General features: G+C 36.3%; 2 protein-coding genes across 2 annotated transcripts in view; both read right to left on the minus strand.

Moving 5' to 3' along the window:
* Positions 1–870: 870 nt before the first annotated feature.
* On the minus strand, positions 871–1,729 carry mespba (mesoderm posterior ba). Its single transcript, XM_065294078.1, has 2 exons — positions 1,031–1,729; positions 871–924 (listed from the first exon to the last, which is right to left on the minus strand). Exons 1-2 carry the CDS (start codon positions 1,727–1,729, stop codon positions 871–873), a joined length of 753 nt encoding a protein of 250 aa, XP_065150150.1.
* Positions 1,730–9,683: 7,954 nt separating this feature from the next.
* Positions 9,684–18,946, minus strand: part of sv2ba (synaptic vesicle glycoprotein 2Ba) — a 12,492-nt gene continuing 3,229 nt past the window's right edge. Inside the window, exons 2-12 of the mRNA XM_065294448.2 lie at positions 17,607–17,787; positions 16,887–17,038; positions 15,913–16,046; positions 14,942–15,031; positions 14,663–14,776; positions 13,564–13,652; positions 13,274–13,438; positions 12,770–12,903; positions 12,441–12,644; positions 11,842–12,001; positions 9,684–10,009 (exon numbers count right to left, since the gene is read on the minus strand). Of these exons, the coding sequence (XP_065150520.1) occupies positions 9,826–10,009; positions 11,842–12,001; positions 12,441–12,644; positions 12,770–12,903; positions 13,274–13,438; positions 13,564–13,652; positions 14,663–14,776; positions 14,942–15,031; positions 15,913–16,046; positions 16,887–17,038; positions 17,607–17,787 (1,607 nt within the window). The 3' untranslated portion in view covers positions 9,684–9,825. The remainder of the gene's footprint in view (positions 10,010–11,841; positions 12,002–12,440; positions 12,645–12,769; positions 12,904–13,273; positions 13,439–13,563; positions 13,653–14,662; positions 14,777–14,941; positions 15,032–15,912; positions 16,047–16,886; positions 17,039–17,606; positions 17,788–18,946) is intronic.

Genomic DNA, 18,946 nt, shown 5'->3' on the forward strand with positions numbered 1-18,946 from the left:
ACTGACAAAGTATTAATAGCTAACGGATATACTGCCACAAACTTCAAGGAAAACACTGGTATGGTGTTCCTGATTCTCAGCCTGTGGATGTTTTTTACGGCTAAAAGGGGGTTTGGGAACTTACAGCAAAGCACAGATGACTACAGGTTTGCTCGAGACACTCGACACATGAAGGTAAAGCTGATGATAAAGGTTTAGCAATGGCGCTTATAGTGACGTTTCTCTCAGACCAGTCAGAGATCTACAGTACAGTGTTTTCGTGTCACGTTGTAGTATCAGCTCAGCCAGCTTGCAACCCCAACCAAGGTGGTACTAAAAAAGTATTGATACCACGTACTGAACGCAGTGGAAAAAACTAAAGCAAGCCAACTAGCTGACATCATTATCAGAAAAGGATCGCCACAGGAGGATGTACATTTTCAGATTTTGATTCAATTTTATGTCGTCATATGAATAAAAAAATATAATAATGACCTACGCTGATAAATTGTTTATAATGAACACTGCAATATTTCATTAAAGAAAATAAAAAAAGTCAGTTTTGATTTCATGGGGACTTAAAATTAAGTTTATTCTTTGTCTTCAGAACAAGTTTTAGTGACACATTCACAGGATGTAAATTAATCTGTCTAAAAAGATTGATTATTTTATAAATATCAATAAAGTAGCTGAAAAGAAATTGCATTTGATAAACATTTCTATATTATAAATACACATTAAATATTGTTTTGTATTTACAAAGGACAGAATGGATGACATATATAATTATTACAATATCAAGACTTTGGTTCACATTTATTTTCTTTATAAGATGAGCAGACAAAATCCACATCTTATACTGTACACAATACAGTAGCATGTTTGTTTGTGTCAGCTCCAGTAAGCCTGAGGAACGAGTTGATATCCAAACTTTCTGCCATGAACCTAAAAGAGACGAATCAGAAGTTTACAAAATATCTTAATAAATTTAACTCTAATTTCAAATTATATGCAAAAAAACGTTTCAAGGTGATTTTAAAAACACTCATACCTGATATGTCTGTGTTGTTTGAGCACACTGTTGTGATTGAATAAAGTTTTCTAAGTTTGCAGTAAAGTTTTGCTTCATTAAGTTTTGCTCTTCGTAGCCGTCGTACCGTTCCATGTTCATCTCAGCGCATTGCCCTGGAAGACTTGAGCTGTCACCACCCTGATACTGTCCATCATATTGACCGCAACCCTGCCCACTCCATTGTCCAGCCAAAGACCTGCACTGAAAATATCCAACGATCTCCGAAGAATATTGGCAGGCGTTCCCAGAATGCACTTGTTTCCTGTGGGTCAGCTCTTCTTCACTAAGACCCAGCTGAGCGGACAGAAATGAGATGTAGCCTATGGTGAGGCGTAGAGTCTCAATCTTGGTCAGCGTCTGACCTACAGGAGCCACAGACGGAGGCAGGTAAGTCCTGAGATGGTGAAGAGCTTTGGTCAGATCCCTCATCCTCAACTTTTCTTTCTCGCTGGCATTTTGTCGCTGCTCGCTCGGGTTCTTCAGCCTTGACCGGCGCTTCTTCTTGATCGCACCTTGGATGGCTGGAGATGGATTACACGATGTGGAGCGCGTCATCCCGTCTTGGTGGGTTGGAGAGAAGCTCCGGTCCACGGATGGAGCCGGTGAGATGGTTTCTGGAGAGGAAACGCTGTAGAACTCGGAGTCTGAGCTCCACTGGTTACTGCCTGATCTTTCCATATTGTGTGTGCCTGAATGTGAGGTTGAATGCTGAACGTCGAAGGTTTATATGCTGGACTCAAGAGGTGTGAGGTGACACCTTCGCAGGCCTACAGCAGCCATGGCTGTCTCTCCCCAGGACTCAGGCCTGGATCTGTCTGGGAAAAGCTTGGAGTGGCCACAGGATCAGAGGTGTGAATTTTGACTCCTCCTCAAAACAACATTCAGCTTCTGTTAGAGTCTGTCCTACAACTGAGCAAACAATCACGGCTTTCTCTTACTGAAACTTTTTAAAAGGTTGAGAATGTAAAAAAGTGAATTTGTGTAGATTAAGAAGAAATTATCAAATATTTGACAAAAAGTTGCAATAATAAATAGTCACATGCAATGAACATTACATTAACTAAAAAAAGGCTTTAGTAATATTTTAAATAGTTTATTTTCATGTTTTCTTATTTTCTGATCCACGTTAGTAGTAATATATTAGTAATGCAAGTTAATTTAGAGTTGTTAATAATGCTAATCGTCTGTATGAGGTTGTATTTCAATGAGCTAAGCAGCCGCTTGACCTTAATGACGTTTAATGATGCTTAATAAACTGCATTAGCAGATTACACTTGAGGTGTGACATTCACACAAACTGGTGACTGAAGCCACAGTTTTGTGTTTCTGATCCTCATTTCAGTGCGTCTCATTTAGAGGTGAGATGAAAGTAATAAAGCTCATTCAAAAAACTGTTACAAAACATGATGGTACATGAAATAATCCTGACTTTAAAACACTTCATATGTGACCCTGGACCACAAGACTTAAGCTGAATAAATAAGCTTTCCATTGATGTATGTTTTGTTAGGATATGACTACATTTGGCTGAGATACACTTATTTGAAAATCTGAGGATGCAAAAAAAAGTTGTCCAAATGAAGTCCTGAGCAACTGCATCATCTAACAAATGAACTTTTGATATATTTACTGGACGTAAGAAAATGTACTAAACATCTTCATGGAACATGATCTTTACCCTATAATGTATTGTTGGCTATCTCTACAAATATACCTGTGCTACTTATGACTGGTTTTGTGGTCCAGGTTCACATTATTTGACAGCTGTGTTAGTAGTACATTTTGAGCAAGGGTCTACCACAAACTAATTGTTTTACATAAAAAATGCTCTTGGGTATGTGTTTGAAAGTATGCACTAAAATGTATTGGGTTCTTTCAACTTATGGTTGGGTAAAATATGGACAAACACACTTAAACATAGAAATGATAGACCATTTTACTGTTTGTACACAACGATGACGTGTCAACAGAAGTATGGCGAGAATCAGATGAAGCAACACAGACAGAGGAAAATTATTTTAAAATCAACTTTTTCAACACAGCTACCAGATTTGTGTACTATAGTGGAGTGGATAGAAGACGTTAGCAGATGGCCAAATATAAAGTGGCCAGATATACAGTATACACATACGAATATTGGTATATTATATTTGTGCAACCAAACGCAACCACCAGACATTTTAATGCTGGGAAACCGCTTTGATACATTTTTCGCTAACACGTTTGAACCAATGGGGAACAACACCATTTCCGTTAATTAGTGCGCTAGGCTATTTGATCACATTGGCTGTAAAAGGGTCTATAATAATAAAATAAAGAATATATCATATGGTGAGCAAGTCAATATCACAAAAAACACCATCACAAAGTAAATGAAGAGTTTCGTTGCAAAAGGAGATAACTCCGTTTGTAACATTTTTGTCAAAACATGTTTATTATTACGTTATCATGTTATTATTTTGTTTTATGGTGCTACTTAGCTGTATTTTTTAAGTTATGAAGGTTTAAATCAAAACAAACCAACTGCAGTTGAATTGATATTAATTGGAATGCAGTTGGAACGGAGCTATCTCGTTTTGCAACAAAACTCTACAAATCATCTTGTTTGATTTTAAAGGGGATCGCACACCGGCCGCGCCGTTCTAAATCAACTGAACACATTGTTTTCTATGAGTATACGCACACCAGCGCTGCCAGGTGGCGCCTGTCCGCGCCGCCCAGCTGTGACTCAGGAAGTTGCTCAAATCCCTGTCGCAACACACAGCGCCACTCACATAGTTTAACATTAAATAACATCATATTTGTCCCACATCATTTATGATTAACATTGGCTGCTTACGTATATTTTACATTTTGAAGTTGACGCTATCTGACGATGCTCGCGCTATTTAATGTGCACTTCCGGTTTTCAATACCTCCGAGTTCTCCTAGGCGCGACGCGGCGTTGCGCGGCGCCGAGCTGCGCGGCCGGTGTGCGATCCCCTTAAGGGATGCAAAGAGGTGATTTTTTTATAATAATGGTTTTGGCCATGCATGGACTGAGGGTCTGTTTACATGACGTGTCAAACAAAACCATGAAAGTTTTTATGTATGTTGACTGTTCTTTCACACGACAATGGTGTTTTGGGGGTACTGAAAATGCAAACTTTTGTAGACGGGTTTCAAAGTGCACTTTTTTGAAAACAATGCATTGTTGTCTCTGTTTAAACTACGAACATTTGTGAAAACGGTGCTGTCATGCACATATTTTAAAGGTGCATTGTGTAACTTTTAGAAGGATCTCTTGACAGAAATGCAGTATAATATCATATTATATACTGTGTTATATAAGTGGTGTATAAAGTCCTTACATAATTAACTATAATGTTTTATTACCTTAAAATGGGCTGTTTTTATCTACATATGCCGCAGGTCCCCTTTACATGGAAGTCACCATGTAAGTAGTTTCTATAGTAGCCCTAAATGGACAAACTACCCTACAAAGAGCATTTCATATACGCTGTCTCAGACGATTATATGTCTGTCATGTGGTGGCAACATACCTTATCGTCGGTCTAAATAAAACTACTCAAAGCTTTTGCCATCTTGATTGTTTGTATTTATTGCTCTGTAGGAGAATGTGTATGTACGCAGGCGTGCAGTGTTTCTTTACAAAGTAACATCGCCATCTACTTGCTAGGGGTGGGGGGGCTTGGTCGATAAAGCATAGTATCACAAAATTTTCCAACAATGATACTGTTTCAATACACAGACAAAAATGTTGATCTTTTATTATATAAATTGCGCATGTGAATGTTACTTTTTGGTAGAAAAATAAAGTGAGATAAACAAACAGAGAAATTATTTTTCTTTTAAGATAAAACGGATGCTATCAAAGTTTTCCTTTGGCAACTCAATGTAGGAAAAGGCAATAAAGCACAAAATAGCAAAGAATATCGCAACACATTAGAAACATTGCAACACAACCCATACGGCAAAAAATATATTTCTTTAATACTGAATGTTTTAAACAGTGTTGGGTGTAACTACTGATCTATATAAATGACTGGATTGCGCATAGAACGCTTGACATAACAGCGTGAGGTGAAGCCAGTGCAGAGTTCGAGCGGCCATCTTGGTATACCCAACCGGCATTGACTTCCATTCAAAAACATGATCTAATTTCACCTGCTTTACAGGATAATTTTTCGGATGTGTACGTAAAATAATAGTTAATTCTGGTGTTATTTGCAATGTTTATGTTTTAATCGGGCAGGATAATGGATTTATAAAAATATTAAGGTGAGTGTGTCTGTTGTATTCTGTTAATGACACGGGTATAAATAAAGTTTTTTTGACATTCAGCTACACGGTCAGCGTTATTTCTCTGAATATGTTTAGGTAACTTGTAAAGATAACAATTACAAAACCAGCAAATTATTGCATGCACATACGGTACAAGGCATGATTATTTATTTAGTTTTCAGAATGAGCACGTTTGTCATTAATAATAAATATGCTGCGGTCTGTCTGCTGATCTGATACTGTAATGAAGATGAATGTATAATAACCGATTAAAAACTAAAATGTACAACTTTCAGTAAAAAACTATGTACATGCTTAGGATGTTTGTGTTGTAATAATGTACAAGGTTTACTTTAAATATAAAAATGAAGACATGTAAAGTGATGTTTTATCATTAAAATCTGATAACGTCCATTGATTTAATAGAACGTTTGGGTATATCAACATGGCGGCGCGGTGGCTTCACAGTTGTGACGTCATGCACAATCCAGTCATTTATATAGATCAGTGGGTGTAACTAGTTACTAAGTCATTAGTTACTGTAATTTAATTACTTTAGTTTTCCAGTAATTTAATTAAAGTTACTTCTGATGTATGGAAAGAAGTTTAATGATATATAATACAATAGTGGATTTAACATAAAAATTATGTTTTTTATGGATCCTTCTCACTTTAAATACTTCAGTGCGTTAATAAGATTAATGGTAACATTCTAGTGTAGTTTCCGATTCTCACAATTAACTGGGTAGTTATTAGCATAAATATTACCGAAAAATTGGCTGTTTATTAGTACATAAATAGCACATATTAATGCCTGATTCTGAAAAACCTTATTCTACATCCTTAATCCTACCCAATTCCTACCAATAATTAGGCAAAAGTAATAAATAGTTAGTTAATAGTAGTTAGTTAATAATAGAATTGGAGCTTAAAAAGTGTGGCCAGAATAATGTATGTATGTACTTTTATATGATTTATTTAAGCCGTTTTGTATCATCTACTAAATAGGATTTAGAAATAAATTGGTAATAGGGAATTAAATACTTTTTGAATAGAGTACAGTAATCTAATTATATGATTGAAGATGTAATTAGTAACTAGTAATTCATTACTACCTTTTGTAGATAGTAAAGCTTGATTACATATATTTTTGAATTTGATAATATATTTAGTTTTAATCTTAAAGGAACATGCCCACATTTTGGGAATTGAGCTTATTCCCCGTATCCTCCAGAGTTAGATAAGTCCATAAATACCTTTCTCATCAGTGATACGGTGAATAAGCTAAATTCCCAAAATGTGGGCGTGTTACTTTAATATACTAACATATATTTCAAAATGTATTTCAGGGGCAACAAATACATTTCCAATTTTACAAAAATATACATGATTTTTGCCATATGGGAAGTATCGTGATAATATCGCATCTTGGGGGCTGTTTACACTTGGTATTAAGATGTGTTTTCATCGATCGGATCACAAGTGTACGAGAGAGACACATTACGTTTACACCTGGTATTTAAATGCGTCTCTTTTGTCCACTTTCGACCGCTTCTGTCCTGAATACTGTGAGGGGGTGGTCCGTGAGACGGTGGGCGAGTCTCTCTGCTGTCATTCAAACGCGAGCGGGAGTAATTATGAGTTTATATGGACGCAAACTTATATTATCTCGGAGCCTGGTGCTTGTTTAGCAAGTATACACGCTGCACAGTGTTTTGTACGTTTATTTGTTGGAGCTTTCTCTGAATTTTCAGTGCAATTGATGAAATAGGATCGCGCAACTTTCACGCTTTCAAAACGAAACTACGGAGAACACCCGCAGTAGTTTTATCAATGAAAGGCTAAAAATAGCGCTGTTCACCGTATGTTCACGCCAGAAGTAAAAAAAAGACGTAAAACTTGTTTTTAATACCTCAGAGTAGATAAATGGGCGGAGAGAAGGCGGTCGCGTGTGGCTGTTCGAACACATTCAACCACATTGCGTTCCGCAACTCCAAAGCGATCCGATCGAAAGTGGTTTCGACTACCTCTGGATGTGGTTGAAAGTGGTCGAAAGTGGACGCGTTCAAAATGTTTTGAACACCGTTTACACCTGGCAATAACGTCGTCCACTTGTGATCCGATCGATGAAAACGCATGTTAATGCCAAGTGTAAACAGCCTCTTGGGGCCTCTTGTAATTCAATTCCCGCCACTACTACTGGCCTGGCACGCATAATACAGTCATGCTTGTGGATTGGTGTAAACAGATGTAGCTGTACTTAATTTTTTTTTTACTTAAAATTTTTAACTGCATGGTTGTTGTGTAAACATATTCCAAGTCTTGTTTTGAGAATTTGATGCTACGCTGAACTGTGTGACCTGCAGCTCATCTCTGTGTCTGTCTTTGAGTGTGAGAAAGTGAACGAGCGTTGTGTCAGATTTGTCACCTCTGTACTGCAGAGATTTGCCAGAAGCTGACACCTGTGTGTGTGCGCGTGTGTGTGTGTGTGTTTCTACTTAACTGCAATCTCACAGAAACTCCACACAGACTCTATATCTCTCGCACATTTTGTCTCAGACAGCACGAGAATAAGCACATCTTTAGATTTTCTACATTTGGTGTTATGCATGTCCTGTATTGTTAGTAATTTAGGTACTGTAGGTTTACAGTGTGAGTTTCCCTGCGGCCTGGCACAACTCCGCTGGGTGAGCAATTTCACACAATTGGTGTCAAACTTAACAAGCAAAGTGGATAGAAACCAAAAATGCATATTATGTTCTGAATAAAGGTGTACAGAATTTACTGATCGAGCAATATTAGAAAACAGTGCCAATAAAGTTCTAAAGGTGTAGGCTAAAAGATTACAGTATGTAGACAAACTATATAAACAAATACTGTAAATACAAATAAAGAGAGTAAGTAAGTATATTTCTTTCTATATTAGTTTTTAAGGTACTGTTTTTATCTGCTAAGAGCATTGTCCAGACTTTTCTTTACAGTTTAACATAAATAGATGAGCATAACTTGAGGTGTGACTGATTCACACGTGTGGCATGCTTTGTGTTTTTACAAGTGCCTGTCCATCCCTGAAACTCATAGAGAATCATGGGAACCCTCAGCTTAGCCCCAAGAACACGGGAACTGGAAAAAAAACTCCACAAACTGGAAAACAAATAACAACGTTTTCTTTATTATTTTTATCCCATCACAAACTAGAAGAAACAAAAAGTTTATAAACATAAAATATAAAAAAAAATCTATTCTATTCTATTCTAAATCTATTGACACCAGCTGTGTAATTCAAAGCATCGTCTTTAGAATTTACTGGGTGTCGATCTGTAATGTTATCCATTCATGCTTATGCATTCTCATATAATATCTACCACACATTTCTCTATTGCAGTCTTTCGTTAAATAGACGTGGAAGTGGAAAAAAACATCATATGTCTTGTTTTCTATTCTTTTTAATAAACTCGAATCGCACAATCTAATCATTTTAACCGGAAATTAACATTTAAACAAATGTAATGTCAGTTTTATAAAATTCTATAGTATCTTCAATTAAACAAAAGCATTCTTGTACATTATATTCGTGTTCTAATAAAAAGGCATTGACAAATAATTGAAAAATGGGAATTCAAAAACAAAATACAGTAAACATACATTAATCTATTGTGAAAGTACTATAAACCACATTCATTAACAAATACAACACAACCAAAACTAGTAGTTGACCAAAATTGAACAGATGAAGTATACATTGTAACAAGTAAGGAGTTGGATCAACTTAAAAAATATTACTAAATTAGAATTTTAAACTTACATTTTTTAAGTAAAAAATTTTACAGGAAAAAAGTATTATCTTAAAGATTGATCCAATATTTTACTGTTTATAGTTTACTGTAAACAAAATTTGTTGGTATAACTTAAAAACTAAGTTACATGGTTGCCTTAAACTTTTGAGTTAATTCAACTTAAAATATTAGTTAACTAAAAAATATTGTGTAAAATTTGTCCACTACTATTTTTTAGTTGAATAACTTTAAATGTAAAGCAACCATGTTGAACCAAATTTTTTTTTTTACAGTTTTCTTAGATACAAATTAGATTTTTGTGATCACAAAACAATGTAAAAGAAATAAATTACATTTTAACACTATTTGAAATAAAACACATTAGAAATCGGGCAGCCATACAAGCATATACTTAAAAAGTATAATCAACGTAACTATACGCTCCAACAGAAATTTTGAAATCAAATTTTAAAGCAAAAATGTTATTTTTAATACATCAAAATTTTAAATGGCACACTTAAAATGTAGCCATTCTGAATATTTTAACAATCAATAAAACAAATTCTTTGGGAAAACAGTTAAAATGTGACACCATATCAACTTTATATAGTTCAGCCTTTTTGTTGTCACTGTTCTTGAAGTCTGAACATAAGGACATGTAGTTTCCAGCTGGAGAAGATGCTGGTACAAGGCCGTTTGATGAATTTGGCTTTATCATTGAAGGATGAGCTCCCGGGTCTCAGGCAATTTAAACGCCAGCAATCCTCCACAAACCAGCGCTGAGAAGGACAGGATGATGGGGATGATCTTAGTGATGCTGATAAACTTGCCAAAGATAAAAGTGCTGATGATAGCTGCCAGTTTGCTGATGCCGTTCAGCACGCCGAACGCCGTGGCCCTGAGGACAGACGTGAGCATGTCAGAATAAATGTATACTGTATATATATATTTTATCAAATGATCCAAGTTCTTACTCCAGATGAACATCTTACATCAAATATGAAACACATATTTAAAATTGGGGAATTAGGGAAATATTAGGGATCATGGTTATTAGGGAAAACATCAAAGCTATGCAAGCAGCCACCACTCCACCCAATAGTACATTTAACACTAGATTACCATACGAACATCTTGAGTCATTTAAAGCTACTACAATAGAAGAGCCCTCTAAATTAGTAAAATCATCAAAATCATCGTCCTGTATGTTAGACCCCATTCCCATGAAATTACTTAAAGAGGTATTCCCTGTAGTGTCAGCCCCGGTACTAAATATCTTTAACTCATCGCTAGAATTCGGATACGTTCCAACAGCTTTCAAACTAGCAGTTATTAGACCGCTCATTAAAAAAACACACCTTGACCAGGGAGATCTTAATAACTTTAGACCAATTTCAAATCTCAGTTTTAAAATATTGGAAAAAGTAGTGGCAAGCCAGCTATGCACATCCTTAGTGAATAATAGCACGTATGAAAAGTTCCAATCAGGATTCAGGCCCCACCATAGCACAGAGACAGCACTGCTTAGAGTTACAAATTACTTCCTTTTAACATCCGATCGTGGTGAAATCTCAATCCTTACTATACCTTAGTGCAGCCTTTGACACAATAGATCACACAATCTTACTGTACTCAATAGACTAGAAAACTATGTTGGCATCAGTGGTTCAATACGGTGTACCACAGGGATCAGTTTTAGGTCCTATCCTGTTCTCGTTATATACGTTACCTTTAGGAGACATTATCAGGAAACATAACATAAGTTTTCACTGGTATGCAGATGATAACCAGCTTTACATCATTTACATCGTCACATCCTAGCGAAACACACCAGTTATCTAAGCTAACAGACTACATTAGCGATATTAGTGACTGGATGGCACATAACTTTCTTATGCTAAACTCCAATAAGACAGAGATACTTATTATTGAACCAAATAGCTCCAAACATAATATGTCAGATTACAAGTTGCCCATAGATGGCTGAACTGTAGCATAAAAATATATGTAGTACTGTATGTTGTAAACTAATTTATGATGATTATTATGAAATACTCTTAAATTATGACATTCACCTTTCTGCATTTGTAAGATAATTTATACAAGCACCCTGCAGTACATTCATGCTAAATTATAATCACTGTAAAAATGTTGTTTCAACTTAAAAAGATAAGTTAACTTGTTGCCTTAAATACCTTAAAAATATTAGTTGACACAATTTTTAAGAATTAACTTTTGAATCAATTTTTTGAATTAACTCAAAATTTTAAGGAAACAGATAACTAACTTTAAGTTGAACCAACTTTTTTACAGTGTATGTGCCTTCTGTGGTCAATTTATGTTTTTTAATTAATAAAAAGTAGTGCTGGGCAAAGATTAACCGATTAATTGCAGTTTAATTGCATAAAAAATAAAAGAGATTTTTTTTGCATATTATATGTGTGTGTGCTGTGTGTAATTATTATGTATATTTAACCACACACACACACATACATATATTAATTTCCGAATTATATATAAATATATATATATATATATATATATATATATATATATATATATATATATATATATATATATATATAAATGTATATACACATGTAAATGTTTCTTAAATACATACATGAATGTGCGTGTATTTATACTGTATACAGAATAATAACTTATTATTATCTTTGCCAAGCACGAATAAAAAGGTGTCTTTTAGTGATTTATATTAATCTGTTTTACCTTTTCGAGGCTGGATAAAGCTCAACTGTGATCACATCAATGCCGTTCCAAGCAGCTGCACAAGCTGCAAAATAGATGCACTGGAAGGTAATAACGGAGCCTTGATTAAAGCACAGGAACAATAAAAATGTGCAGCCAGCAGAGACCAGCATAGATCCTCCTGTAAACACACACAGGCACAGAGAGGAAGAAATTGACCAGAGTTCTGCACAAAAATACCAGAAAAATTCACAAAATATAACACATTGTAGCCATTAATACAGCTAAAAATCAGTTAGCAAAACTAACAAACCACAAATGTTTACATTGTTTTTTTTATTTTGGTTAGGTTAATTTATACTTTTTTTATAAACAATTACATTTCCGACTGTTCTCATTATTGATGATTTTAATAATTTCTCATACTTTGTGACCCTGTCTGTAAAATCCAGGCTGATGTAATTTAATGATGAGGTTTGATTTCACATTGATTTCGATCTTTGACATGACCTTACTCGGTCAATATTAAAGATATCAAGATAATATTTATGATGATATGATAAAATTTTATGCAGAAATGATTATATAAAGGATGATTTATTATTTGTGTAAACACTCACCTATAATTTTAATCCTCCCTATTTTATCCATTAATAAACCTGCCAGAATGTTGCCTGGTAACACGGACAAACTGCCGAGGAAACTGACTAGATAGATCACGATGTCATTTTCCTCCTGGAAGTTTAGATGACAGCCTTTCTTGGGGTGCAAAAATGTTGTGTTTTCCATCTTACAGTCAATGAACTTTGAATCTTTCCACAGATCTGTTATAAACACATTAATAACATTGCAGTTTTTCCTCTTTGCATGTCATGTACCATCTAATAATCAATCAAACACAAATTAGATTCACACAAAATTAAATTGTTAAGTAGCATGAAATGAATACCAGTATTGTAGAAGACCGTGTTTTTAAGCGTGCAGTTTTCAAAGAAAGTTTCTGTTGATTTGATGTCCTCGAAATAACAGTTCTCAAAGAGCGAGTCCTCAAACTTTACATTTTTTATTTCTATGTTGACAAACCTACATGTGAAGCAGATTTCTGAATTGGTGATTGGTTCAATAGACATGAAATATTACAAGAGTGAGTTAGAGATTAAAGAGATAGTCCGCCCCAAAATTAAAATTCTGTCATCATTTACTCACCCTCAAGTTGACCCAAACCAGCAATCGGTACATAAATGAAGATAATTTGAAAAATGTTTACATCCGAACAGATGAGGGGCAACATTTATTTCCGCAGTATTATTTTCCCCAAAAAAATTCAAAATATCTTCTTTTGTGTTCAGCAGAACAAAATAATTTATACAGGTTTGGGACAACTTGAAAGTGGGTAAATGAGACAGAATTTTGGTGAACTATCCCCCTTTCATGTAATAATCTGATATTGTACCTGTCGTGAATGTACTCCCCCTCTTTGTGAACCTGATTCTGCAGAGTGAAGTTAAAATGAAATCGTTCCACTTTCTCACGATGGAAGACCTTGACGTTAGACTCGTAATCCTCAAACTGGAGGTACTTGATTTGGTCAGGAAACCAAATTCCCAGCCCATAATAGCTGCATAGTGGAAAATGGATGGATTTATAACTCATGTACTGTATTATAAAGTCATTTGTGTTTCAGAGCTGCACAATCCTTAGAGAACGTTTGAAACTATCTAAAAAAGTTCATAGGTTTCTCACCTGAATGCCATGGTGAACCACACAATCGCGATAAACAAACCATGAAGTCTGAGATCTGGCGAAGCTAGAGACATCATGTTCTTTATGACCTTTCAGAGCACAATAGAAAGAAAACTAGTTCGTAAAAAAATAATAAATTTTTTTAGTTTTGCACATTCATCCAGAACTGGGGTCCGCAATGCTAGGTAGATTTAAAGATGTTTTGAGTAGTTGCTAACTGGCCCAAGTCTCTATAAAAACTAAGTACTTAAATATGGGTTGGGGCGCTCAATAAATATATGAGAATATTTGCTCATTTAATTGGCAACCATATCTCATGACCCAAACAGGGTATTTGGGGTGTGTTCAAACAACTGACCCCAAATGTGAACGTTAGCAATGGCAATGTTTGTGTTATCAATCACAACTAAGGGCCAATCTAATTTCTCTGTCTTACCCCTTCCCCTTTGTCTTCCCCTTGCCCCTCGAAACCGAGTGAAGGGGAAGGGGTAAGACAGATCGTTCGTCTAAAAAATGAGACACCACTCGATTACCGTTTGCGTCACCTTCCCTTGCCGCTAACTGGCTGCTACGTTAACAGACAACCGTTGACAAGAAGATGCCGTCGTCTCAGGTTGTGAGCGGAGCTCAACAAATAGCGCATAACTTAGCGGCTATAGCTAGCGCCTTAACTAGCGATTCAAAACAAAAACATTACAATTAAAACCGCTTGAACATTTTATTAAAAGTATCATAAAACATGAGTGTCATAATATAATCTCAACTAAACTGCAGAAAATAACGTTACTTTCATTTGTGCGACTCCTTGACAGTTTGACGTTCAGCCATAAAACATCTTGATACCGGCTCTCCTGAGAAATTCCTATGTTAAACTTTACCCCTCTCTTTCAAGTGTGGTCCTTATCACACTTTGTTTCAAGGGCTATGTATCCCTACGCCTTGGCCCTAGCCCTTGATCAAACTAAGAATTGAGACGCCACTTCGCCTCACATGAACGCACAAAACCGAGGGGAAGGGGTAAGGGGTAAGACAGAGAAATGAGACACACCCTAACATGTGTTAGCACAAAGCCTTGTGAAAAATCAGCAGTGTAATATACCTGTTTGACCAGAGTCATATGTCTGACCATGAATCTTTGGAAAGCAGTGGCAGTTTCACTCTGAATCTCTATGAACTCATCATCTTGAGTGTGAGGCGTTTTGAGTTGAGAGACCTGATGCAGAGGGATTAAATATAATGCAGTAAGCTTATGATGTGTAAGCAGAATGTATCAGATGTAAAGAAGCACTTATTGAAAACAATTTTTTACAATCTTTTACTTTGTGACATTTCACATTTCTGTTGTTGTGCTGTAGGTTTTAGTAGTTTAAATAAATACTTGAAAAACTCTCTCTGGTTCTCCCTTTGCCCTCCAGTTGGTGTCATGGACCCGCCTGAGGATCATCCAGGCTTCGTCGTGTCTTGCATTCTGATAATGACAAAAGAAACACTGTGTTGATAGGTTGTATGCTATAAACACAACTGTTTACTCCTATAGCAACCCAGTATCACGAAATTGCGTGACTATTTCACGCATGGACCAGCGTGACAATGTCACGCTTTGCCGCGTTTGAGCGTGAGCATGTCACGCTTTCTGTTTGTGTCACTGTCACGTATTGGTTACTCAACTTTTTTGTCCTAATTTCTTACCATTGTCGCTTCGGTTTAGGGTTAGATTTACATAAAATGACACCCTTACCTAAACAAACTCTAACCCCAACGTCAGGTGACAATTGGTTAAAGTTTAGATAATATAAAAGAATAAGTATTGTATCTTTTATTTTTATAAACCAATACTTAAAGTGACAAATACTTAAAGTGACATATAACACAAGCACCAAATCTAACCCTAAACCGAAGCGACAATGGTTTGAAAATAGGAAAAAAAAGTTGAGTAACCAATACGTGACAGTGACACAAACAGCAAAGCGTGACATGCTCACGCTCAAACGCGGCAAAGCGTGACATTGTCACGCTGGTCCATGCGTGAAATAGTCACGCATTTTCGTGATATAGGGTTGCCTATAGACACTATAGACACAGTTTTTGTAAAATCAGCATCTTGTCATGCTGACTTTTTTCTGTACTTCTATCTCTTTGCTCATTTATATCATTTTCTTTATTTGTATATAATTTTTTTTCTTACCTAAATTGTGCTCAAGTAAATGTTCTTTACAGTTGCTTTGCAACAATACAAAATTGTTAAATGCCTTCAATTACTATCTACAGTCTACATCATTGCCTCTTAGAAACTTTAGTTGTTCAATGATAAATACCCAGCATGCACCAATGTAAACTATTATCTTTTACCTCCAGGAGAAAACGGGGACTTTCTGGCATGAACACAAGCCCAGCGAGAGCAGCCAGAGATGGAAGAAAACAAACCAGCACAAACACCCTCCAGCTGTGGAACTGGAACTCTGTCCCCATACTAAAGCCCCAACCTGTAATACAGAGCATTTATAACCCTTATAAATAACAGACCATACGTAACCCCTAAAATCTAACGAGCATTCATGACCCTCACATACCACAGAAAGTTTATAAAACCCCAAAACCAGACAGCATTCATGACCTTTATAAACCACAGACCATACATAAACGTATCATAAACTCATAAACAACCCTCATAAACTACAGAGTAATCATGACCCCCAAAAACCATAGTGTTCATAGCCCTCTAAAACTACTGAGTGTTCATGACCCCCCAAAACCACAGAGTGTTCAAAACCAAAGAGGGTTCATGACCTTTATAAACCACAGACCATACATAAACCAAAGAGCATTTATAACTCCCCAAATCCACAGAGAGGTTACATGACCCCCCCCCCAAAAAAAAAACTACATAGCAATCATGACCCCAAAAAAGCACAGTGTTCATAACCCTCTAAAACTACTGAGCGTTCATGACCCCCAAAAACCACAGAGTGCTCATAACAATCAATACCAAAGAGGGTTGATAACCCCTAAAAACCACAAAAACTTCATGACAAAAACCACAGACCATACATAAACCAAAGAGCGTTCATAACCCCTAAAAACCCCTAAACATTCATACCCCCCAAAACCACAGGGCATTCATGACCCCCCCCCCCAAAAAAAACCACAGAGCGTTCATAACCCCAAAATCCAAACAGCACTCATGACTCTCACAACCCAAATTAACACTTTAAAAAAAAAGCATATTTTGAACAAAGAAAGCCATTGGGGATTTTAACAGCATCAGAGCAAATAATTATGATTTTTTATAACACAATAAGATAAGCAAGAAGTATTGTTACTACCATAATGTGGGATGATTCCCCAAGCGGTGAAGGAAGCGTAAAGCCCCCCCATCATCCAGAACAGACAGAGCCAGCTGAGATGTTCTCCTCTCTTATCCATCTGCAGGAACTCAGCGAAGTATGTGTACACCACAGGGATGGACCCTCCAATTCTGCAAGAGATAATGGAAGACTATGGGCTGAAATCAATCATTTAATTAAAATACAAAGATCACCCAGTTCAGTCATAAAACTCTAGAGACAGATTCATATTCTTATGATCAGCTTGCTCATTTAGAGTGATTCAAACTTTTCAATTCATAGCCAATGACAATGCATGTTTCTTCTACTGCTATGTTTATTAGCATACTATAGGCAGAATGATGCAGCACGCTATCAGAACTTTAACAATCACCCGCCTCCATCCCCAGCCCCACCAGTCTTGATCTGTAGTTGGAATATTGTGCAACAGCATCACTTGCATGCTCACTGCAGGTAATGTGTACAGACCATTTTGCAAGATGTAAACAACACTTCGCACTTCAGTTCTAAATGTTCTGTTGGTTGTATTTTGTTTTAATGTTTGTGTAGTGATAAAAACTGAAGCGGGAAGTTCTTCTTGACCAGTATTGTTTACATCCTGCAAAAGTAGAAAGTCTTCTAATATTTATCCAAAGACTTGTCATAACAATGGTAAGACCACCATTGAGTTCATCATTCCTCCTGCTTTGAATGTCTTACCCGATTCCTGAACAGAGTCTGAAGAAGATAAAGAAGCCATAGCTCTGGGCGAAACAGGATAGGAAGGAAAATATGCTGTTGATGGCCAGAGCGTAGAGTAAACATTGCCGTCGACCCAGTTTATCAGCCAGCCCGCCCCACACCACAGCGCCAAACATCATGCCAACATACACTATCAGACCTGCAGAACAAGATAACAACTCAATGTCAGGCCACTGAGGAAAAATAATTCATACATTGTTATAAAATTAATAGCTTATATTATGGACAAAAACTGTTTATGGACAAACCTAAAAAAATCTTTCAGTAACTCTATATAATACTGTTCTTTAATCATAAGGAGATATTATAAAATGCTCCGTATAGATCAGTTATTTATCTACATCTATTTAATCATCAAATTGTTGGGCTTTTTACAAGTTATTGCAGAGGGAATAAAGGTATCAAAGTCTAGTTAAATGTGTGTTTTCTCTTATAGTCAGTCCCTTCAGAAAAACGTGATTATGCGATCGCATGATTCAATGCATAATCCAACACAGTCTCACGGGAAGTCGTGTTATAGTAACGAAACATTTTTATTAATTTATTCGTGTTTGATGACATGAATTTCCGCTGTTTTTCGTGTCTCTGGAGACGAATGCCTTTTTCGTCCTTCCCAGCACGAATTTCTATCAATGGCTGTTCGTGTCTGTGGCACGACTTTCTTTATCGTGTCATTTTATATTTTGTTTTCTCATCGTTGTTTCCTATTTTTAAATCATTGTCGCTTGGGGTTAGATCCGGGGTTTGCGTTAGGATGTTATTTTTTGCATTGGTTTCTACATGTTTTTCGTCCACTTTTAAAACTATTCTCGCCTGGAGTTGGGGTTAGAGCTGGGGTTTGGGTTAGGAAGTCGCAGAAAGTGATTCTAACCCAAACCCCAAGCGACAATGGTCAAAAAATAGAAAACAACGATGAGAAAACTAAATATAAAATGACACGATAAAGAAAGTCGTGCCACAGACACGAACAGCCATTGATAGAAATTCGTGCTGGGAAGGACGAAAAAGTCATTCTTTCCAGAGTCATTCCAGAGACTGGGTTGCATAATCAGCCAAAGTCCGCATATTTGTGCGAATGCCGCATTTTTTAAATACGCCACACTTTCGCCGCATAAATTGCAGAATTCTGCTGGCAAAATAAGCGGGCTTGCATTATTTCATAATCTCCGCATTTTCGTAGCAAAAAGTCATATATATCATAGCAGAAAAGTGAAAAATGTTGCATTTACTTCACACATGCGCAGCCATGTCCCCTGTTGTCAAGGGAATGTTAGAAAGTGACGTAATTACGCAATGTG

The sequence above is a fragment of the Paramisgurnus dabryanus genome, chromosome 2 (assembly GCF_030506205.2).
Source record: "Paramisgurnus dabryanus chromosome 2, PD_genome_1.1, whole genome shotgun sequence".
Classification (NCBI taxonomy): domain Eukaryota; kingdom Metazoa; phylum Chordata; class Actinopteri; order Cypriniformes; family Cobitidae; genus Paramisgurnus; species Paramisgurnus dabryanus.

Excerpts from the sequence above, each read along its gene's own strand:
- mespba (XM_065294078.1), bottom strand. The coding sequence starts at position 1,729 with ATGGAAAGATCAGGCAGTAACCAGTGGAGCTCAGACTCCGAGTTCTAC. Across the intron at positions 925-1,030 it reads AAACAACACAGACATATCAG|GTTCATGGCAGAAAGTTTGG; the intron begins GTATGAGTGTTT and ends CGTCTCTTTTAG.